General features: G+C 50.4%; 2 protein-coding genes and 5 non-coding genes across 10 annotated transcripts; 1 reads left to right on the top strand and 6 right to left on the bottom strand.

Annotated features, from left to right (window-relative positions):
• The first annotated feature begins 1,284 nt into the window (after positions 1-1,284).
• On the top strand, positions 1,285-6,102 carry IDH3B (isocitrate dehydrogenase (NAD(+)) 3 non-catalytic subunit beta). Of its 3 annotated transcripts, XR_005526912.1 has the most exons (13): positions 1,285-1,334; positions 1,466-1,546; positions 1,654-1,752; positions 1,853-1,973; positions 3,516-3,576; positions 3,653-3,785; positions 3,890-4,023; positions 4,118-4,220; positions 4,305-4,451; positions 4,698-4,792; positions 4,906-4,966; positions 5,648-5,850; positions 5,959-6,047. XR_005526912.1 is itself a non-coding variant. In XM_039224142.1 (12 exons), exons 1-12 carry the CDS (start codon positions 1,299-1,301, stop codon positions 5,732-5,734), a joined length of 1,158 nt encoding a protein of 385 aa, XP_039080073.1. In that variant the 5' UTR covers positions 1,285-1,298; the 3' UTR covers positions 5,735-6,102. The 3 variants fall into 3 exon arrangements, 2 of the variants coding, with proteins under 2 accessions (XP_039080073.1, XP_039080085.1); XM_039224142.1 differs by having other exon boundaries at positions 5,648-6,102; XM_039224154.1 differs by lacking the exon at positions 5,648-5,850 and having other exon boundaries at positions 5,959-6,097.
• NOP56 (NOP56 ribonucleoprotein) lies at positions 6,089-11,396 on the bottom strand. Of its 2 annotated transcripts, XR_005526911.1 has the most exons (13): positions 11,325-11,396; positions 11,078-11,167; positions 10,569-10,683; positions 9,857-10,018; positions 9,504-9,702; positions 8,947-9,134; positions 8,717-8,868; positions 8,442-8,542; positions 7,925-8,073; positions 7,572-7,693; positions 7,245-7,382; positions 6,969-7,084; positions 6,471-6,554 (listed from the first exon to the last, which is right to left on the bottom strand). XR_005526911.1 is itself a non-coding variant. In XM_039224125.1 (12 exons), exons 1-12 carry the CDS (start codon positions 11,325-11,327, stop codon positions 6,180-6,182), a joined length of 1,794 nt encoding a protein of 597 aa, XP_039080056.1. In that variant the 5' UTR covers positions 11,328-11,396; the 3' UTR covers positions 6,089-6,179. The 2 variants fall into 2 exon arrangements, 1 of the variants encoding a protein (XP_039080056.1); XM_039224125.1 differs by lacking the exon at positions 6,969-7,084 and having other exon boundaries at positions 6,089-6,554.
• LOC120226802 lies at positions 7,453-7,522 on the bottom strand. The gene has a single exon (XR_005527092.1). It is a non-coding gene; the product is annotated as a small nucleolar RNA SNORD57 (small nucleolar RNA).
• Positions 7,790-7,860, bottom strand: LOC120226809. Its single transcript, XR_005527093.1, has one exon. It is a non-coding gene; the product is annotated as a small nucleolar RNA SNORD56 (small nucleolar RNA).
• LOC120226819 lies at positions 8,294-8,379 on the bottom strand. The gene has a single exon (XR_005527097.1). It is a non-coding gene; the product is annotated as a small nucleolar RNA SNORD86 (small nucleolar RNA).
• On the bottom strand, positions 9,260-9,390 carry LOC120226814. Its single transcript, XR_005527095.1, has one exon. It is a non-coding gene; the product is annotated as a small nucleolar RNA SNORA51 (small nucleolar RNA).
• LOC120226826 lies at positions 10,180-10,247 on the bottom strand. The gene has a single exon (XR_005527098.1). It is a non-coding gene; the product is annotated as a small nucleolar RNA SNORD110 (small nucleolar RNA).
• Positions 11,397-22,762: the final 11,366 nt, after the last annotated feature.

The following is a 22,762-nucleotide window of genomic DNA, read 5'->3' as shown; positions in this document are numbered from 1 at the left end:
CTGCACCTTTTTTTTTTTTTTTTTTTAATGGATGAAGTATATAAATTACAGAGAACCTAGCTAGTATTTAACTTTCAGTGTGTATCATCTGGGGGTGCCTGTTAAAAATTATTTTCTGGGGCCCCAAACTTGAGATTCAAATTTTGCAAGTCTGGGGTAGAACTCATAAGTCTGCATCTTTTAACAAGTGCCCCTAGTCCACCTGGATGGGTAATCCAAAACCACACTTCTAGAATACCAGTTTAGGCAAATCCTCCCGTGTCGTTTTGCTCTTAGGCAGGTCACCTGAAAACAGCACGTGAATGGGATTTTAAAAATCAGGCTCGCGGCATCTGTATGGCTCAGTTGGTTAAGCGTCCGACTTCAGCTCAGATCATGATCTTACAGTTTGTGGGTTTGAGCACCGCGTCGGGCTCTGTGTTGATAGCTCAGAGCCTGGAGCCTGCTTGGGATTCTGTGTCTCCTCTCTTTATCCCTCCCCTGTTCACACACTCTCTCTCAAAAATAAACATTAAAAAATTACAAAAATTTAGTCTGGGAGCACCTGCCTGATCGGTAGAACATTTGATTCTTGATCTCGGGGGTTGTGAGTTTGAGCCTTCCGTTGAGTGTAGAGATTACTTAAAAATAAAATCTCAAGAAAATCAGTTCAAAATTCCCCCTTGGTCACACTTACACGCTTGAGATAACTTTTGTCTCCAACTAATGGTTCTGCCCAGGGTAGCTGAGGCCTGGGACACACTATTGGGGAAACAACTGTCAGAGCAAAGAGCAAGACCACCCAGGAAAAACCGAGGAAATCTGATTAATACAGACTCACTGGGCAGGCTAGGAGACCGCAGGAGAAACCAGACACACCTTCCCCCATGGACTGTGTTGTGTTCTTTAATGCTTTTAGTGCCTGACGTACGAATGTTCAGTGAGTATTGGCTAAAAGAGTTACAAGGGCGTAGATACAAAAACGTTAAGAAAAAACAGATTCCTCATTATTATTTCTCAACCCGTTAAACTCAGGTACTCATTCCATAAGCATGAAATCTCATATTCTCCTTCAATGTTAGTTTCAACATAAATTAAATGTGGAGATCAAAACTAAAGCAACAAAGTGGCTGGCTGTCCCTTCACGCTCCACGGCAAACGATAAAGCAGAAGAATAAAGAGCAGGAGAAAGAGGAAAGTGCAAGCGGAGTCAGTCCGGGCAAGGGAGAATCGCCCACCGCCCTACAACAGGCCGGAAGTCGGGGTAGGGCCCGCGCGGGCTTCTGACGTCACTCCCCACGCGACTTCCTTCAGAGAACATGGCGGCTCTCAGCCGTGTCCGCTGGCTGACCCGGGTGAGGCCTGGGGTCGGGTCAGGTCGGGCCGGGGGCGGGTGGGGGTGCGGCGGGTGCGTACCAGGCTCCCTGCAGTATTCGGGGTGTGGGACCCACGTACCTGACCTCAGGCGTGTGCGTCTCTGTCGCAGGCGCTGGTCGCCGCCCCGAATTCCGGGTCATGGAGGAACCTGTGTACCTCTGCCGTGGCGCACGCCGCCTCTCGAAGCCAGGTAAGGGCAAGTGCGGCTCCGGTCTGTCCACACTCCTGTCCCCTCGACCCCCTTTTCCGGGACCTGTGCCCCCACCCCAGCTCGAGCTCTGATGGGCCCGCTTGCAGGCTGAGGACATGAGGGTGGAGGGCGCCTTTCCCGTGACCATGCTGCCAGGAGACGGCGTGGGGCCTGAGCTGATGCACGCTGTCAAGGAGGTGTTCAAGGTGAGTGACGTAGGGGAATCAGCCAGCACAGACTATGGGGGTGGGCTGGAAAGGACCTACTCGATCGTGACCCAGAGATCTGGGGGACCTGTCCCTGAAGGCTGCCTCTGTCCCAGTGGAGTTCCAGGAGCATCACCTGAGCGAGGTGCAGAATATGGCATCCGAGGAGAAGCTGGAGCAGGTGTTGAGTTCCATGAAGGAGAACAAGGTGGCCATCATTGGTATGTGTGCCCCTGTGCTATTCCGCCCATGTACCGTTTAAAATCATGCGAGCAACATAAACTATTTGTAAAAAATAAAAAAAGAAAGTAAAGTTAGGAATATAAAAAAAAAAATAAAATAAAATCATGCGAGCAAATGTTCTTTAAGCTGCTTTCGGCGCATACGAACACAAGTGAGTCCCCCAGCCTCCCACCACTATTTTGTGGTGACCGTGTGCTTCTTCTGTTTGGGACCCAGGAGTTGAGAGATTATGTGAGCTGTCAATGCAGGAAGGTTTCAGGGGTTTGAAGTCTGTCAGGGGGCTGTATTATGGGTCATCAGGTCTTGTTAATTGTGCTTCTTGACTTCTAGCTGCCTCTTCTTCTGTCTTCCCCCCTGCTCCCTGCTGTAATCTCCTCGTTAGAGGTTTTTTTTTTTTTTTTTGGCTTCCAGTTCTGCCCCTACAATCCATGTTCTGCATCTGTTCTTTCTGGAAGACCAACATAGCTTTGCCAGGTCCTACCTTAGCATAGGAGAGTGAGCTCTTCATAAGGTGACTTCCCCTCTTCGGCCTTCATTTCCATCATATTTGCTCTGTGCTTTGGTCACACGGGACTGTTAGTTTCCAAATATGCGTACTGTCCCGATTTATGTTGTTACGTCTGCCCAGAATGTTCTTCCTTTGATGGTACTTGTTAGAATAGTCCTCACTTCCCCTGCTATAGTTTCCTAGGGCTACTGTAGAAATTACTTCAGAGTTAATGGCTTAAACTAACAAATACGTTCTCTTGCGGTCCTGGAGGCCAGAATCCCAAAATTAAGGTGTTAGCCAGGCTTCCTGTGAAGGCTTAGGAGAGAATCATCCCTGGCCTCTTCAGCTCTTGGTGGCTCTTGGTGTTTCCTTGGTGTTTCTTAGCTTGTAGTTGCATCACTGCAATTTCTGCCTCATTCTGCAAGTGGCGTTTCTCCCTCCGTGTATCTGTTTCTCCTTCTTTTCCTGTATAAGGACTTGACGCTGGATTTAGGGCCCACCCTAATTCGAGATGATTTCATCTCTAGATCCTTAATTATGTTTACAAACACCATTTTCCCAAATAAGGTCACATTTACAGGTTCTGGGGGTTAGGGCCTGGACGTATTTTGGGGTCCCTATTCAACCTACGACTCTACCCACTTAACCTAAGGTTTGGCTGGAGTGCCAGCTGTTTTAATACATGTCTTGGTATTACTGTTCTGTGCTTCTGGGCACGACATTGATACCTCTCCCGTGGTATTTATCATGTCTTTCATATGATTTGTCTTCCCCAATGTATTGTTTTCCCTTTGAGGACAGGAACTGTGTACTGTATAGTATCTGATCCGTGGTCAGTATTCAGCAAGTATTGGTGGAAACAGTGTCAAATAGACCTGCAAGCATCAATTTTTTCTTTGTCTCCAGAGGCATTTAGGAGTCACTGATTTGGGAGTCTGGGTTGTATCATGTCACTGAGAGGATTGGACATGGATCTGGGTTCCCCTGGGCTTCGCCCGTGCCCGACCCCCCCCCTCCTTTGTCTACACAGGAAAGATCCATACCCCGATGGAGTATAAGGGAGAACTAGCCTCCTACGATATGCGTCTGAGGTAGGTGGTGAGGGCCATGGGTCAGAGGGGTCCCGGGCCACCAGGCACAGTGCTGATGGCTCTGCCCCACCCTCAGGCGTAAGTTGGACTTGTTTGCCAACGTAGTCCATGTGAAATCACTTCCTGGGTACAAGACTCGACACAACAATCTAGATCTCGTGATAATTCGAGAGCAGACGGAAGGGGAGTACAGCTCACTGGAACACGAGGTGAGGCCCTAGAAACTGGGGAGGGCAGGGGTGAAAGTGGGAGAGTGGTGTGGCTCCTTCCCTTCTTTTCAGGGTCACCTGGCTGTTCATCTTTTCTTATCCAGAGTGCGAGGGGTGTGATTGAGTGCTTGAAGATTGTCACCCGAACCAAATCTCAGAGGATCGCAAAGTTTGCCTTCGACTATGCCACGAAGAAGGGGCGGGGCAAGGTCACGGCTGTTCACAAGGCCAACATCATGTGAGGGACATGTCTTTGCTTGGGGCAGCAGCCCTGGGAAAGGTAGCCCCTTGCACTCTCTTGACTGAATCTGTTCCCTCTGGCCCACGGACAGGAAACTTGGAGATGGGTTGTTCCTGCAGTGCTGTGAGGAAGTTGCTGAACTGTACCCCAAAATCAAGTTTGAGACAATGATCATAGACAACTGCTGCATGCAGGTAATGTCCTCCCCATGCCTCTGCTCTCAGTGCCAGGGATGGGCGCAGAGCAGAACTTCTGCATGCCTGTATTTTGCCTCCTAGCTGGTGCAGAATCCTTACCAGTTCGATGTGCTGGTGATGCCCAATCTCTACGGGAACATTATTGACAATCTGGCTGCTGGCTTGGTTGGGGGAGCTGGTGTGGTCCCTGGCGAGAGCTATAGTGCAGAGTATGCAGTCTTTGAGACGGTAAGTGAGGTCACCTCTTCGGCTACTCTCTTCTGCATGCCTGGCTTCTGACTTCAGGTCCCCTGACAGCTACCCTCCAGTGCACCCCCTCCTCGGTGACCCTGGTGTGTTCCCCCCAACTCCCCAACTCTCATATGCTGCTTCTCTGGGTCTCTGGCCTAAGCTCTCTTCCTTAATGCCCTTCCCTGACCTCAGCCTCTACATAACATCTGCTCGTAGTGACTCTGGTGTGCCCTCTGTCCCCAGGGCGCCCGGCACCCATTTGCCCAGGCAGTGGGCAGGAATATAGCCAACCCCACAGCCATGCTGCTGTCAGCGTCCAACATGCTGCGGCACCTCAAGTAGGTCTTGGTGGGTGGGGCAGGAGGCTGGGTATATTAAGGGGTGAAGCACAGGTGGGGAAATCGGGGATGATGTGGGGAGAATCTCAGTTTCTTCCCATCTACATTGACAGTCTTGAGCATCACTCCAACATGATAGCAGACGCGGTGAAGAAGGTGATCAAAGTTGGCAAGGTGAGTTAGAAAGGCTGTGGGTGTCGGGGCCTCAGCGGTCCTCTGGGGAATCTGAACCGGGGCCTCCTTTCCCTCCAGGTCCCCAGAACGTCTTCTGCTCTCTGATCTTCCCCTGGGGCTCTCAGGGCTATTCTTCACCTCCCTTCTCCTGGCTGTTTCATCCTCTGGGTCTCCTTTGCCTCTTAGTTACTGTCTGCTACTCCCTCCTTCCTGCTTCATCCATGGGCCCTTATGGCCGCCTTAAAGCAGCACCTGCCGCTGTCTGGGGGAGGGCGTGGGGGACAGAGGAGCAGAGGGAGACGGCGGCGGGCAGGCAGGATGAGGCGCAGGTGTCTGCCTGGCCACACCTGCAAGCCCTTCCTCATCTGCATTCCCCTGCCTCTCTTCCTCCCAGTTGGTCTGGTGTCCTCCAGGATTTGCATTTCCCATCTTTTCATGCTCAGCCTCCCTGCCATCCTGCTCAGGCTGCAGCATAGCTCTGAGAGTGGCTCTGGCCCAGACCGGAGCCCGTGAGCCCATGCTCTTCCAAGCCTGGCCACCTCCTTGTGATTCTGCTGCACTGCACCTTCTTTCTGGCCTTGTCATTCCTTCTCGGATCCCATTTCCATCACGTTGCCCTATCCCCCCCTTCATGGGCTCTCTTCTCTTCTTCCCCACGGCTTTTGCCGGTGGTGGCTGTAGGTGCGGACTCGAGACATGGGCGGCTACAGCACCACAACCGACTTCATCAAGTCTGTCATCGGCCACCTGCACCCCCATGGGGGCTAAACCCCTTTATTCCCTCCAACCTCACAAGGACCATACTACCTACACCTCCCTTCAGTACAGTGGACCAGAGAAGAGCTCTTAAACCTTTAGACCATAATCATCTGGGCAGAGCCTAGGTTGTCCCGGGGCTGGCTTCCTTAGGGAACTGTGTATTAGGTGGGGGGGATGGGAGAGCCTAGGGATGGGGCCTCGGCCACAGGGATGATGACCCTTCTCCCCTACAGGTTCGAACTTCTGACATGGGTGGCTATGCCACCTGCCAAGACTTCACTGAGGCGGTCATTGGTGCTCTGCCTCTCCAATAGGTCCCATCCATACCCATACCCGTGTAAGGTGGTCAATAAAACAAATATGTGGACTCCTGTGAATTTGTTTTTATTGGGATACAAGGGCTGGGTTGGGAAACGTCTCCTGTGGGTTACACCCTGCCAGGGAAACGTCCATTCTAATCTTCCTGGGAGAGCTTCTGGAGCTTTTTCTTTTTCTTGGAGCTGCTGCTCTTGCTGCCAGTGGCCTCCTCCGGTCCACTGCTGAGTGGCTCCTCCTTGGAAGAGAGTTTCCTCTTTTTCTTAGGGATGCCCTTATTTCCTGCCTCTTCGGCATCACTAACTGGTTCCTCTTTGGGGAAAGATTTCTTCCTCTTGGGAAGACTTCCACTGCCAGCTGTCTCTTCAAGATCACTACTAACCAGCTCCTCCTTGGAAAAAGATTTCTTTTTCTTGGGTTTGGAGACTGAGACCGATGGGTCTTCCATTCCATTCTCCTGAGGAATCTCCTGGGGCTTTTGCTTTTTCTTCTTCTTGGGTCTCTCACTTATCTCCTAAAGAGAAAAATGGGCATGAAACTACCACCCATTGTATGAACACACACGCCGCTATGAAAATTCCAGCAACTAGTCAGGGCAGGGAAACTGGTGGAAATGATGTGAAAATTGCCCAGTGTTTCTCAGGACTTTTAACTGCAGGCAGATTGACCCCAAAGGGGGCTCCCACTTAGGCTGTGTTGCTATCTAAGCCCACGAAACAGCCTACAGAAAACCCCACGGTAGAACCACCATGCCACGTTCCACACGGGACCCTGAGAGACTACTTGACAAACTGGGCACTCCGTGAAAGCCCCGGGGAGGACCCTGACCTAGCATGTCGTGGAGACCTCCCTGCCCCAACCCCCACTATGAAATGCTACCACCTCCGGACACACGGCTGAGAACACGCAGAGCAGGAATTCACACTACCCCCGGTTGAGGACTCCTGGGAGGCAGCCGAGGACAGAACACTTGCCCAGGGACCGGGTGTGTTACAACCAGCTCTCTGGGCTCCTGAGCCAGTTCTCTCAGCACCTATCTCCTTCCTATAGAATCAAGAGGTAGTTTGAGATGTTTCAGGTCCTTCTTTTAGTCCAAAAGCCTGGACTCAAGACCATGGTTTGAGGCAGCACCTCCTGTTCTGCTGTCGAGGAGACCACACCCCGGGTTCTTCACCCCGGGCTGAGGGCCAGCCTGCCCACTGACCTCACACTCCTCTGGGGTGCTGCTGCTGTTTTCCGAGCACGCGAGGGCAAGGGCCGCCAGCCGTTTCTTCTCCTTCTTCAAGCGTTTCTTCTCCTGCTTCTCCAGCTTCCTAGCCATCTCGGCAGCCGCTTCCTCTGCCTGGCCAAAGAAAGGTGCTGAAAGGGCCCTGAAGACTGCAGGTGCTCTAGGCCTCCCTTCCGGCTTCACTGGATCAGGCTCATTAAATCAGTTTCTTTGCCTCCACTCCACAGTCAGGCCAAGCCAGTTCATCACCTCCAACAGCCGGCTCTGGTTCCTCCCCCCACCCCCAGCAAAGCCCAAACTGACCTGAACCATCGCCTCCTTCATGACATCCAGATTCTTTCGTGGAATCTCTCCTGTCTCATAGAAGGACAGCCGCTCCTCAACTTGCTCTCGAAGCTTCTCCCCAAATACACTTGTGGGCACCTCTGGATGTGTGTGTGTGTATGTGTGTGGGTAAACAAAGCCTGTCAGCTCCTACAGGGCCAGCTACTCCCCCACCATTTTCCCCTCTACCCTCAGCTTCACTCAGACCCAAAGTATCAACACTCACTAGGTGAACTGCTGTTGACGAAAAATATTACCATCATCGTAGAAGCTGCTAGGTAGTCAGCCTCCCCTCCTCCCAGCCCTTTTTCCTCCAACCCCCCCACCCATACCAGAGAAGCAATCAATTCGTGAGGCAATACTGCATTTGTTTGCCAGGTATCGGGAGATGCGGCCTTTGTTCTTGGCAGCTGCTCGGCCAATGAAGGTAGAGTGGAAAATGAGTCCATATTTTGGGGTGTTACCCCTTGTCTTCAGAGCTCTGGGAGAAGAATATTTGGTGGGGAGTTTAAGATCAGAAATCTCCACCCTACCAGCCAAGGTGGCTCCTCCCCTCCTGTTCCCCCAGTCTCCAGAGCAAGCCTCTCAGGCGGGACTGGGCCTCTACACCCCACCCCACGCCAACGCACAGCTCCCGGAGACAAAGGGAGGGCATCCAATGTCGCTGACCTGGAAATCTGGTCCCTTTGCTGGGCCCTGGGAATCACTCAGACACCAGGACTGGCCATCACCCCCATAGCAGAGGTCTGTATAGGTCAGGGAGCCCTGGTCAGCCATCACTGTGATCCCCAAACAAGCAGTGGGCACCGCAAGTGGCACCTGAGTGTGGGCAGGTGCCCTCACTGGTACCTGAACAGGGCCTTTTCTGCCCCAAGGATCTGCACTGTGGACGCTGGATACTTGGCCAGGTTGGTGAGGCTGCCAGCATGAGCAATGAGACGTGCACCTACCTGGAAAAGGATTCAAGGGATTAGAGAAGCTGGAATTGCCAATCTACCAATTGCATAATTCTGCTTCACCCCGTCAAGCGCAACTGGGGAAGAGAACGGTGTGTCAGGAAATGCAGCAGTATGGACTCATGCTGTAATAGCCCTTAACCCCCTTTCGTGTCCCCCATGACGCACCGCTTCCCCAATTAGGGCCGATAGGCTGGGGGCTACTTGGCTCATCTTGGATCGCAGGTAAGTATGTAGGCTCTGGCGGTACTCTGACAAAGACACCACACGACTGGAGAAGCTCTCGATGTTTATCAAGTCGATGGCTGAGATGTCCATGCCTAAGGGACACCAAGAATGAACGTTAAGACCAGATATTCACAGCCCCAAACTTATTTTGGCCACCAGGCTATACTGACCCATGGAGGACCGCGAGGCATCCAGAATAGCCTTAGCCTTGGCTCCATCCATCGTCAGCTCTTCCAGCTTCTCCAGCTTCTCTTCACTCAGCTCCCTTCGGTTCCCAATGAACTGAGCAAGGCGGCAGTATGTGGCATTGTCATTGATGATCTTCACCAGCTCAGGAAAGTGATACCCATACCACTCCCTGCAAAGAGCCAGCCACAATCACTCCCTGCCCAGCTGCTAGGTCTCAAAGCTACGCGCTCAGCCCTCTCCATTACTAGTCTCTGCCTGAAGAACAGGGAATGAGCCAGATTCAAAACCTCAACCCCATGTCCCCCCATTCACAATACAGACCAGGCAAAGTACCTGGGCTGGGGTGTATATGGGTGGATTTACTCTGCCTCCTCTTTCTGTACAGTCAGTGTAAGAACACAGCCTGTGGTAAGCACCAGGAGGCTCGGCCCCACCCCATGTGGCTCTACCCGCAGGAGCCAGTCCTGGCGCCACCATTCAAAATTAGTTAAGCTACAGGCCCAAGACCCCATCCTCCGGGGCTGCTCGGGCTCTTTACCTGACGCGCATGGAGAAGGTGTTGATGTCCTTATCTAACTGATCCAGGAGACTAATGGACTGGATAATCATATTGTCCACCCGGTTCACATTAAACTTCACTTTGGCACGGGAGTAGCTGTGTCCCAGCCCCAGCTGGGCTTTACAAGCAGACAGGTCTGTCAGACCCTTCACCAGGTTGTGGAAGTGCAGACGAACCCCTAGTGGAGGGCGAGACTGTGAGCAAGGGAAGGCACTAACCAGCTCCTGGCCCTGCGCGCGCCAGCCAAGCAGGAGGGCTTCCCAGAAGCAACCCTGAGCAGCCTGTGAAGCTTCCAGAGCCCCCCTCCGAGGCTACGGTAACAGCAGGCCCACCTCGCAGGATCTCCGCTATCACGCCTCCAGTCTGGCAGTTGTACCCCAACTCCTCTTGTATAGCAGCACCGATCTTGGGGTCCCCAACCCCCAAGAGCACTTTCTTCTTTTTGGATGGCAGGTGTGTCTCCAAGAGCAGGCGGAGGTCCTCGTGAACAACACCTCAGGGCAAAGAATGGAGAGCTTCCACTAACAGGCTGCAGAATGCTTAAATCAGAGTGGAACCTGTGCCCCTAAATGCGGATTAAGTGACAGACTAATCCTGTATCGGCCCCACAGGGCAGGCTGGGATGGCATGCCTAGATCCCTCCTCGCTTCAGGCTTTGCTCAGAGACATGGAGACATCAGTGGCTGCACTCAGGGGATTGACAGATTCAAGTCATCACTGCAAAGCCTGCATCAACCATGGAAGAATAGGACTCAGGTCCAATCGTAAGGCTGTGAAATAGATCACTGAAACCTTGAACATACCCTAAGACCCTATGGAACGGAGTCAGTGCCTGAATTGCCTTCTGGAATAACATTCTTTTTCTTGGCTCTTCTGCATCAAAACGGCCTTTTCCACTCACTTCCAATTACCAGAGAACCCCTTTGACCATTACACCATGCCTCCCTCCCAGATTTCACTTAGGAATCATTTATCCCTATAAGGCCCGCAAAGAAGTAACACCGAGGCATCTATCTTCCTAATACTTGGTGGTGGCCGACTCACCTTCAGACACAGCGTTGGCATTTTCCAAGGCAACCTGGGACGAGGCGAAGGGACAAAAGGCCACGAGACGAACTATATTGTGGAACTTGCCCAGGTTGAGCACGCACTCTTCCACCTTGGGGAAGATAAACACGACGAACGGTTTCCTTCCCTTGCTCTTGCCTAGTCTAGGGCGCAGTAAAGCAGCGGTTCTCAGCCCTGGACGCATGTTAAGAACCAAGCGAACGCTTTGAAAACGAGCCGAGGACAGACCCTAAATCCTGGTCGTCTTCACCGCACAGGGTGGAATCCGGGGTGGGGGGCTTATTTGGAAGTGCTGCCAACGCGACGCTAATTACGAACGCAGGTAAGGACCCCCCCTCCCCCCGCCAGCTCGGAAGCCTTCAGGCCCAGCGCACGCCCCCCCCCCCACTATGCGCGGCCGGCCACGTGGGAGCGCGCGGTGCATGCCGGGGCCCGGCGGCCCGAGGGGCTGCGGCGCGGCGGGCGACCCCACCGCTTCCACCCACCTGCGGCAGCAGCAAGCTGATCTCCTCCACCTCCTTCAGCGCCAGCAGCGCGTAGCCGACCGCGTGCTCGAAGAGCACGTGCAGCAGCACCTGGAACGGGAGGCGGGGCGCGAGCCTCAGCACGGTTCCCGGGTTCGCCCGGCCCCCGCTCCCGGGGCAGACCCCCGCCCCGGCCCGGACTCCCGCCCGAACTTAGGCCCAAGCCTCGGCCTTCGCCTCCTCACCCGCACCCGCTACCACTCCTCACCATGGCGCCTGCTCCTGGCCCGGCTCGCAATGCGGCGAGCGGCCTCCGGCGCGCGGACCCAGACTCCGGAGGCCACGCCTCCGCGCCGCCGGCCAATCAGAGGCCGGGGACGATACCTTTGCGGGCCCTCGGAGGGGTGCACCGCGGTGGTATCGCCCGGAGGGCGGGAGGGGGAGCGCGGGCGCGCCGGCTGCCTTCCGGCCTCTGCGGCGGCGCGGGCCGGCGCGGTTGCTGGGGACGCGCGGGATGCGGCCGGGCCTGCAGGCCGCAGAGCGCTCGCGAAGGCGCTTTCCCAGATGATATTCCGACCACGGGTCTTCATCATAGGAATTGTGGATGGCAGAGCTCGGCCACGGCCGGGCGGGGGATCCCGTGCGGGCCACGGCGGCTATCCCCACGCGGAAACTGCTGGCAGAGCCCGCTTTCCGCAGCGCGGGTGATCCCCGGGCCCCTCCCTGCTCCCCACGCCTCCCGGGACCCCTTCGTCCCCGCTTCCCACTCGCGGACCGCCCTGCGCCCGCGGATGGCAGCGGGGCCTGGGGCGCGATGGCGCAGACCCCGGGGAAACAGCTTCTCGTGGTCCGCTTCAAGCTTTTCGGTTGTGTTTTGTTTGTTACATTAAAAAAATGAGGCTGGCGGGCGATACAGGAGAAAAGAACGACGATCTCACCTGCACGTTGGTTGGTTCCTGGTTCCCCTACAGAAGCAGAACCAGTTCCTTGTGGTCAGGCCACGTGTTGCTCGCCTGCTTGAAAGTCCAGTTCCAAGTGAATGGGAGCTGCTTCCATTCCCTTTACGAAGGGGTTTTGGGCAATCCGGACACTTTTGAAATTGCCTTTGCTTTAATAATTAATATTAGAGGTTTTTTTTTTAATTTATTTATTTCTAGGAGACAGAGAGACAGCGTGAGCAGGGGAGGGTCAGAGAGAGAGGGAGTCACGGACTGAAGCAGGCTCCAGGCTCCGAGCTGGCAGTCAGCACAGAGCCCGACGCAGGGCTCGAACCCACGAACCGCGAGATCATGACCTAAGCGAAAGTCGGACGCTTAACCGACTAAGCCACCCAGGCGCCCCATAGAGTTTTAAACCCCAAACCTGGTTATCCTAAAGTGGTATATATGCTGGCAAGTTAAAATAATTTTAATGGGATTTTTATTCCATATATTCCCATAGCTAAAGCACATTTATAAATTTAACATATTTTCTTCTGAGGCAGTTCAGTTACCTGGAAAACAAATCCAAGTACTGAGCTCACTCTTAAAACTTAAAAATATGGGGAATCTTAAAATCTCATAATCTCCGTATTGCTTAAAATGTGATTGAATCCTGTCCCATATATTCCTATACAGTCATGAATCTAAGTCTGTTACTCTTTCACATTAAAAAAAATTATTTTAGAGAGAGAGCGTGAGTAGAGGAGAGGGGCAGAGGGAGAGAGAGAGAATCTTAGGCAAGCTCCACACTCAGCTGAGAGCCTGAGGCAGGGCTTGATCTCACAACCCTGGATTGACCCTGGATGGTGACCTGAGCTAGAATCCAGAGTCAGATGCTCAACCCCACTCTTTCACATTTTAAAGTGGAATTGCCAAATTAATCTGTTGCATACATCAGTATGTTAAATTCTCTTAAATTATAAATACCAAGTTAAGTAGATGATTCCAAAATGTAATAGAAAATGTTAATGCTGTGACTGACTGTTTTCATTACTTCTGAACTTAATCCTAAATATTCTTGGGGTTACAGGTGCTTATCTCCTAGAGTAGGGTTTGCCAAAGGTGAAGTTAGAATGCATTAACGGACAGAGCGCCTGAGTGGCTCAGACGGTTGAGCATCCGACTTTGGCTCAGGCCATGATCTTATGGTTTGTGGGTTTGAGCCCCGTGTCAGGCTCTGTGCTGACAGCTCAGAACCTGGAGCCTGCTTCAGATTCTGTGTCTCCCTCTCTCTCTAACCCTCCCCTGCTCACGCTGCCTCTCTCTCATAAATAAATAAAACATTAAAAAAAAAAGAATGCATTAATGGATTGCAGAATTAATTTAGACATTATTGGCTGGCATTAAAAAAATAGGATGTGGGGTGCCTGGATGGCTGTTGGTTAAGCATCTGACTCTTGATTTTGGCTCAGGTCAGGATCTCATGGTTCATAGGATCGAGCCCCACATTGGGCCCTGTGCTGATAGCACAGAGCCTGCTTAGAATTCTCTCTCTCTCTCTCTCTCTCTCTCTGCCCCTCCCTTCCTTGTGCACACACTCTCTCTCTTCTCAAAGTAAATAAATAAACAATTAAAAAAGGATGAAAGAGAATAGGACATAATAGAGTATTGATTTGTAAAACATTTGCTTCAGCTAAACATACATGTAAAGATGTATGTATGTAAAATACACATGTACGTATGCAAATTTACATATCATACAGATTTATACATTGTGTGCATATATACATTAATGTACATTTCTGTGGATTAAATTCAAGAAGGCTGAGAGTCACAGAGCTGACAGTTAACCACAGATTTGAGCTGTCTGGTTATAAAGGGACTGTGTGAGAGCACTTTGCTAACTTCCAGAAATGGCGTAAGAGAACAGTACTTCCACTGGGGAGATACTCATGATTAGATGGGATGTGGTGTAAATGCTAAAAGTATTCTTTTGGCTTCCTCACTTCCACCCCTTTGCTTTTTAAGTTAAAAAAAATTTTTTTTAACTTTTATTTAATTTTGAGACAGAGAGAGAGTGTGAGCTAGGAAGGCGCAGACAGAGAGGGAGACACAGAATCTGAGCCGGCTCCAAACTCTCTGGACAAAGCCCGATGCAGGGCTTGAACTCACAAACTGCAAGATCGTGACCTGAGCTGAAGTCAGACACTTGACCGACTGAGCCACCCAGGTGTCCCTGCTTTTTAATTTTTTTAATGTTTTATTTATTTTTGAGAGAGAGAGTGCGAGCAGGGGAGGGGCAGAGAGAGAGGGGGACAGAGGATCCAAAGCGGGCTCAGCCCTGACAACAGCGAGCCCTGTGCAGGGCTCGAACTCACAAACCATGAGATCATACTTGAGCTGAAGCTGAGACACTCAACTAACTGAGCCGGCCGGGTGCCCCTCACCTCCACCTCTTTAAGCTATCTCATTGATCCACCATGATCCTGACTTCAGTGGGCATCTCTGCATTGTGTGCTATTAAAGACCATGTCTTCCTTCCCTTTGGGCTCGGTACATTCCTACCTAGGTTCAGTTCTTTGCCACCAAAGTAGCAAAGCTTTTGGCTTCCCGTTCGCTAAGCCACCTTCCTCTCCACTGCCAGGATGATCTTCCTAAGGCTGAGTATCCAATCATGTTCTGTTTGCTGGTGCTCATTATAGTGTGAAGTAAAAGGAAGATTAAGGGCTTGGCAGCTCAGGATCACCTTGTAGTCGCTAGTCTCCAAAGATGACCGCCAGTGATCCATGCCTCCTGGCATTAGGTCCTCGTGTCGTCCCCCCGCAAGGAACCAGGCTGGGTCTGTGATTCATTCATTTTAGCCAATAGTATGTGGTAGCACTGATTCTGTGCCAGTCCGAAGCCTCAGCCTTTTGCGCTCTTGGGAGGCTTGAGCTGCCTAATGAGAAATTCAGCTACTCTGCTGGAGAGACCTTGCAGAGAAGGAAAGGCCCTGAGACTTCATGGACACGTTCAGCTTTCTCAGCAGCTCAAATGAGCCCAGCCTTCTAGCTGCCCCTGTGCGTTCAGGCCCGAGCCACCATCTGACTGCGGCCACACTAGCAACCCCAAACAAGGCCAGCAGCAGAATCATGTGTTGAGTCCCGTCTACCCACGGAACTGTGAGAAATAACATATCATGGTTTTAAGCCACTAAATTTTGGGACGATTCGCTAAGCAGCCATAACCACAAATCAGCCCGCAAGCGTGAGTTCAGACCTCCGTTCCACTTCTTACAGTGTGACCCTGAGTTAATCACCTCACCTTCCTGAGATTTCATTTCTTTGCACAATGAAGCTGGAGGATCCATTTATCCCCTCAACAAACATGGTCTTGAACATCTCCCGTAAGGCAGGTGTGATACAGGTGTGGTACCTGGTATGCAGTAAGAGCTCAACGAATAGTAGTGGTCTTTCATCTTCTTCTTCTGTCCCTTTGCCATACACAGCACAATGACATTTCTTTGCACATATTCTCAGCTGAGTCCCACTTGTCCCATCGCTTCCCATAGAATCTATTGAAACTTCATTGTTTAATGCCCCCCGCCCCCCCCCCGCTGCCATAATTGAATTCTATCACTTGAGCCATTAACTTACACGTGTAGACAGATCATCTCTAATGCAGTTGAGTTTCACATAATAAACCGGTTACACATTCCATTTGTCAACTGCCAGTTGTAGTAGATAGATGCACAGTGCCGTCACCCTCATTAGGTGGTGTTGGGACCTGGGAAATATGTAAGCTTTCCAATTATCGGTGTCTCATTTGGCTCATTAATTTAAACTTTTCTTTTTGATTATGCATTCCCCTCAAAGTACTGCTTTCACTGTAGCCTACAAATTTTGGTGTGCAATGTTTTCATTGCAATGCAATTCCAAATGTTTTCTAGTTTCTGCTGTGAATGCTGTTATGAGACACACGTTATTTGGATTGGTGATAAAGGTTGATGTCCTCCCTGCTCCCTGTGGCTGCTTTCTAAATGTCATTTCCTCCTCTTTTTCTTTGAAAAGCCTTGGCTGCCCGTCACTGCCTGGTAGCATCTGATTTTGCACTGTGAAGGATATTGCTTACTTTTTGGATCAGGAGGCAAGATGCTACTGAAAAAATTGGAGGTTCTGTAAGCTGATGAGCTTCTTAACATCAGATTTACTACCCTGATTGTATCATGTCAGCTCAGTCTTGTAATTACTGGTGTGGTCCTGACAGCTGACTTCATTATATGTGCATTAGGCCCAGAGCATTCCCCTCCTTCCCTCCTTCCCTCCTTCCATCTTCAGTACAGAGCCCAACACGGAGCTTGAACTCATGACCCGGAGATCAAGACCTAAGCTGAGATCAAGAGTCAGATGCTTAACTAACTGAGCCACCCAGGCGCCCTATATTAGGCCCAGGTGACTCCTCTTTTAGTCTGCAGACACCTTATACACATGAAGATGGAGTGGTGGCAAGTGGTTGGGGGAGGGAGCAGAGAAATCAGTCCAAAGCTACATCCATTCATCTTCTCAGAACCCAAACTAAACAACTGAATTCAGCTAGTCTTTTTTTTGGGCCCCTGAGAATACAGGTAGGTTTCAAACCAGCAGGCAACTTGGATACTGTATGATCCAGCATCTTTTTACCAAGGAGGAATGAGGATGTTCAGGGGTCAGGATGAGGAATCTGGGTAATCAAGAAACTATAGTATCAGTTAATTCTTCTACTCATTGGAAAAAAAGGTTTTGGGGGCACCTGGGTAGCTCAGTTGGTTGAGCATTTGTCTCTTGGTTTTGGCTCAGGTCATGATCCCAAGGTTGTGGAATCGAGCCCTGAGTCAGGCTCCATGCTGAGCATGGAGCCCGCTTGGGATTCTTTCTCTCTCTCTGCCCCTCTCCCCTGCTCACTCACTCTCTCTTAAAAAAAAAAAAACCTGGGAAAAAGGGTTTTTTTTGCCTATAGCATGCCAGGTATCGTTCTAGGTGCTGAGGATACACTAGTAAACCAAGTCACTGCCATAGCCGAGTTTACATTCTAGGAAGAGATAAAATATCAAGTAAGGGGGCACCTGGGTGGCTCAGTCGGTTAAGCGTCCGACTTCGGCTCAGGTAATGATCTCACGGTTTGTGGGTTCGAACCCCGCGTTGGGCTCTGTGCTGACTGCCAGCTCAGAGCCTGGAGCCTGTTGCAGATTCTGTGTTTCCCTCCCTCTCTGACCCTCCCCTGCTCTCTCTCTCTCTCTCTCTCTCAGAAATAAATAAAACGTTAAAAAAATATCAAGTAAGTATGTAGTGCATCAGGTGCTGGTAAGTGTTAGGGAAGGTTGTGTTGTTCGACCCAGGCCCTCAGTGAAGAGGTGGCATCGAGCAGAGATCATGAGCAAGGGAGTCAGCAATGCAGAAACCCAGGAGAGTAATACACCCAATGATGATACTAACTTGTGACCGCTGACTTCAGAGACTTTATAATCCCAGGAGACTAACATCATCAAGTGCTTAAGTGCAGTAGAGTGGGAGGCTGACCAGAAGACAACTTCCTAGGGAAGTTCCTGGGGGAAGACTTCACAGCTAGAAGGGGTTTTAGGTAGTTACAGAAGCATGTGTGGGTCAGAGATGGAGGGGGTGCCTGGGTGGCTCAGTCGGTAGGTTAAGCTTCTGACTTCAGCTCAGGTCATGATCTCACAGCTCGTGGGCTGGAGTCATGCATTGGGCTCTGTGCTGACAGCTCAGAGCCTGGAGCCTGCTTCATATTCTGTGTGTGTCTCTCTCTGCCCCTTCCCCACTCACGCTCTGTGTGTGTCTCTCCTCAAAAATAAATAAACATTAAAAAAATAAATGTTTAAAAAAGAAAGGAGCTATAGGATGGAACAAGAGTGGAAGGAAAAGCCAGCAACAAGGGAAGAAACTGCTAGAAATGTAAGATTCATCCTGGTCAGTAGTTGGACAAAGGACTGAGGATCTAGCATGGAAGATCTAGAACATAAGAAGCCTTGGATGCAAGCCAGGATAAGTGGCTTGGATCAGATGAGACTCTTATTCTCCATCAAGCAAAGTTTGATTGGCATTTGCTTTGGAGGTGATATGCAAGACAGATTTTCCAAAAAGTTCCGGCTGAGAAAATGTCCGTTGCTGTTTTTCCAGGCATGTTCCAGGCTCAATCTTTTGTTTTTGTTTTACGTTTATTTATTTTTGAGAGAGAGTGGGAACAAGTGGGGGAGGGGCAGAGAGAGAGAGAGAGGGAGACACAGAATCTGAAGCAAGCTCCAGGCTCCATCCAGTGTCCAACGCGGGGCTCAAACCCACAAAGCATGAGACCATAACCTGAGCTGAAGTCAGACGCTTAACCGACTGAGCCTCCCCCTTTCCCCCCGCCCCGGCACCCCAGGTTCAAGCTTTAAAGCCATGTGGCACCTGGAGCCTTTTCTTTCTCCTTGTAGATAGAACTGTCCATTCACTGGGAAGAATCATACTCTGTAGCATCTATTCCTCTTGTATTTAGCCCAGGCTGTGGCTCACTGTGTCATTTTGACTTAAATTAACTCCTGTTTTCACTCCTGTCGACACTGATGGGAACCTATGGAAATGGAATATGCTTTTTTTTTTTAATGTTTTATTTATTTCTAGGAGAGAGAGAGAGAGAGAGAGAGAGAGAGAGAGAGACAGCGTGAGCAGGGGAAGGTCAGAGAGAGAGGGAGTCACAGATTTTTATTCTTCTGGCTCTGAGCTGGCAGTCAGCACAGAGCCCGACGCGGGACTCAAACCCACGAACCGCGAGATCATGACCTAAGCGAAAGTCGGATGCTTAACCGACTGAGCCACCCAGGCGCCCCTGGAATATGCTTTTTAAATTCCAGTGAGTAGGAAGAACTTCGGGAAAGGAAATTGCATGAAACAACCACAAGATGGCGGCACTCTGCACTCATTTCTAGAATGGAAATCCTCACCCTGAATTTGAAAGACTTCCAGGAATTCCTTGGCCCTTTTCTCAAATGTGGAAAGAACTACTGCAACAGTCTTTGGTAATGAGTTACACATATGAACAATATTTATTTCCACAGTCACAGAAGAATGAAAAGCATCCAAGGAAGATCATCAAATTCAGTGTTTTTTATCTTTTTGGGTGCAGGATAAATGTTTTATTCAGCTAGTGCTGTTTGTGTTTATAATCTGAGCCCCAGGATGTTTGATCTTAATTTTTTTTAAATGTTTTTAAAAATTTTTTTTTTTTTTATTTTTGAGAAACAGAAAGAGCACGCACGAGTGGGGGAGGGACAGAGAGTGAATGGGAGGCGCAGAATCTGAAGCAGACTCCAGGCTTTGAGCTGTCAGCACAGAGCCTGGCTTGGGGCTTGAAATTTCAAACTGCAGGATCATGACCTGAGCCCAGGTCAAAGCTTAATCGACTGCTCCGCCCACACACCCCTCCAGGATGTTTGATCTCATCCATGCCCGTGATCATATGTTGCTTCTGAGCCTGTAGCACAGTGCTTGACTTGCATGTGTCTTATACATGTCAACTTGCAGCATCTTCCTAACGGAATTTGGAGGTTAGATTTCTATGGCTCATTTCACAGACATGGTTCAGTGATAGAGACGTCTGTATGCTCTGTGTACCTCATCTGCCCTGACTATTATCTTGAGCCTTTCTTCACATTTTCTAAAACGAACACTGCATCGAAGACTACATTATCCGGCACAGTGCTGCAGAGAGCTGTCTCTAACAGCAATCCTCAGCACTCAAAAGCAAGCTTAACTTACAAAATTGGATGGCCCTCACTTGGTGACTTTGCCCTTGAAGATTATATTTCAGTTTGGTTCCCTAGGAACAAAAAGGGATAAAGTCCCTACTGAGTCTATCCTTAGGCTTTAAAGGTATCTCTTAGACACAGCACGCGGGATTATAAAATATTCATCTGATAATCTCTGGCTTCTATCTGCAGGACTTAGTCCATTTGCATTTGTTCTGATTCCCGATATGTTCTGTTTCCATCATCTTACACGCTTTCTGTTCGTTACGTTGTTCATCGTTGCTTGCCTTTCTTGCCCCCCTCTTTCTTGGCGGTACTATGAACCTAAGATCTCTTTATTTTTTTTAAAAATTTTTTTATTTTTTTTTAACGTTTTATTTATTTCTAGGAGAGAGAGAGAGAGACAGCGTGAGCAGGGGAGGGTCAGAGAGAGAGGGAGTCACAGACTGAAACAGGCTCCAGGCTCTGAGCTGGCAGTCAGCACAGAGCCCGACGCGGGGCTCGAACCCACGAACCGCGAGATCATGACCTAAGCGAAAGTCGGACGCTTAACCGACTAAGCCACCCAGGCGCCCCACCTAAGATCTCTTTAAATTAAACTTTTCCATTGGAGGTTTTTGGGACGCCCAATTGGTGTGGGGATTTAGGTCGCCTGTGGTGTGAGGGTTGCCTCGTGGATATAAATTCTCAGGGGAGACTTTTTCCTCCTCCACTTTCTGGCCAAGGTCAACAAAGGACAAATGTCCCTTCCTGCAATGGGGGGTTATTTCTTATTATCGCTTATAGGAACCTGGGTGTCCCAGTTTTGGGTGGGCCTCTACAGAGACTGACTGAAGGGAGTTTTCTGCATTGAGGGTCACCAGCAGAGTGGGTGCTCTTGCTACCTGGCTCCCCTTACTTATTGGTCCCCAGTTTCTGTGAGTGTACAAGTCATGGGGAGATCAGGTGTCTCCCTTGATCTTCACCAAAGACGTGTCCTGGTTTATGTGAGTCTGTGTACAATGAAGTTTTTTATGGACATTGAGTGTGATTATTGGAAATGAAAGGATCTGACCGCAGACATAGCCTCTGACAGATAAAATCCAGTGTCCATTTCATTGTCCCCCAATAAGAAGTGCCCAAACTAGGAGTATCATCAGTAAGACACCAGTTGTAGTTCTCTGGATAAATTGTTAAATCGACTTTCGATTTCGAATCATTCTTAGGTGAGCTGAGGAAAGAAAGACAGAGAGGGGGACAGAAGGAGGGAGGGAGTAAAGGAGAGAGAGTGATCTTCACATCCGGCGGGCTCCTGGCTAGGCTGAAAGGCTAAGTGTTAAGACGACATAAACTGGCAGGTTAAACCCAAGAGTGCAGAGACGATGGGACCGGTTTGTAATAACATGTCCCCACTGTAAAGCCACACCATAGCAATACCCTCCCTCTCTTACACATGCCTTCTTCCTCTGGCTCTCTCCCTGCCTGGTGGAAGTCTCTTGTCGCTGGAGGGTCCCGGGAACCACCTTAACTAATTCTCTGATGGACACCTCTTGAAAAAACGTTAGAGTTTGATAGAAGTCTGGCAACTATTTGAATGAGGAAGTCCCCTTTTAAAACATGTTCAAAAATTCTTAGATACTTCCCTTCAAGAGATGGCACCTAACCTCCTTCCCTTGAGTGTGAGCTAGACTTAGTGGCTGCGCTCTAACGAAGAGGAAGTGGTAGGATTGATGGTGTACCTTCTGAGATTAGGTGATGAAAGGCATGGGGCTTCCCTCTTATTCTCTCTCGGATCACTTGCTGGAGGGGGGTGGGACTAGCTGCTGTGTTGTAAGGACACCCCAGTAGCTCTCTGGCAAGATCCACATGGGGAGGAATCAAAGTCTCTGGTTAGTAGCCAGCAAGGAGTGAAGATTCCCGCCAACAGCCATGTGTGTGAACCATCTTGAGGACAGATCTTCCGGTCCCAGTCGAATCTTCCGGTGCCTGTAGCCCAGCCTGAGATCGTGAGCGATACCCAGAACCAGAACTGCCCAGCAAGGCCATCCCCAAACTGTTGACCCACAGAAACTGTGTGAGATACTAAGTGTTTATTTCTTTAAGTTCCTAGGTGTGGGGGATGATCTGTTATGCAGAAACAGACCACACGAATGTTCCCTCACATAAAATTATGCCTCATCAGAACAGGATAATGTGTTTGCGGGGTGCCTGCGGGGCTCATTCGGTTGAGTGTCCCACTTCGGCTTAGGTCATGATCTCCCGGTTGGTGAGTTCAAGCCCCGAATTGGACTCACTGCTGTTGGCAAAGAGCCTGCTTTGGATCCTCTGCCCCTCTCTCTACCCCTTCCCCGTTTGCAAGCTCTCTTTCAAAAATGAGTAAATCTTAAAAAAAAAAAAAAAAAAAAGGACAATGTGTTTGTGTTTATAGTGGGTGCTTAGGCATCTTGGTGGCCACTGGCAGGCTGACAGGGGTCACTACAGGGCTGATGACTCAGGCCCCTCTTGGTCCCCTCCTGTAGGGCTGGCATTATGTAGGCAGGCAACTCTGAAGGTCAGGTGTCTGACCCCAGTCCTGCGTGGTTGGGTTAGGTAGCCTGGATTCCCATGTCAAGGTGACTGGTAGGTATAAGGTCAGGGCCAAACTGTGTCCTCCAAGAAGAAGGCATATGACACACAAGAGTTTTGGATTGAGGGTTGGACCTGAGTTCCACAGACATGAGGCAGCTGGAACATCTTCATTGCAGGCAGGGGGCGGGGGGTGGGGGGTGAAAGAACTGATCTGTTTCTCCCAGTCACGTGTCCCCATTCCCACTCCATTCCAGGCCATCTGTGAAGCGTTGGTGCTGGGTTGGGAAGGGGAAGGAATTGGGAGGGGACCTGGGACTTATTTTAATTGATTGCTTGTGAAATCTCCGTAGAGCTCCGTGTCCCCCCGAGGACTCCGCCTGACTTCCAGGGTGTGGGGGCTTCTCCTGAGAACCTCTGGGGCCATGTTGGAGGGGCGGGGGAGAGGACTCCCACTAGAGCACTCAGAGACGGGGCAGGGGA

Source organism: Hyaena hyaena, unplaced genomic scaffold, assembly GCF_003009895.1.
Source record: "Hyaena hyaena isolate Hyena2069 unplaced genomic scaffold, ASM300989v1 scaffold_16, whole genome shotgun sequence".
NCBI classification, from domain to species: domain Eukaryota; kingdom Metazoa; phylum Chordata; class Mammalia; order Carnivora; family Hyaenidae; genus Hyaena; species Hyaena hyaena.
Note: the sequence above shows the minus strand (reverse complement) of the source record. Positions and strands in the feature narration are given on the sequence as shown.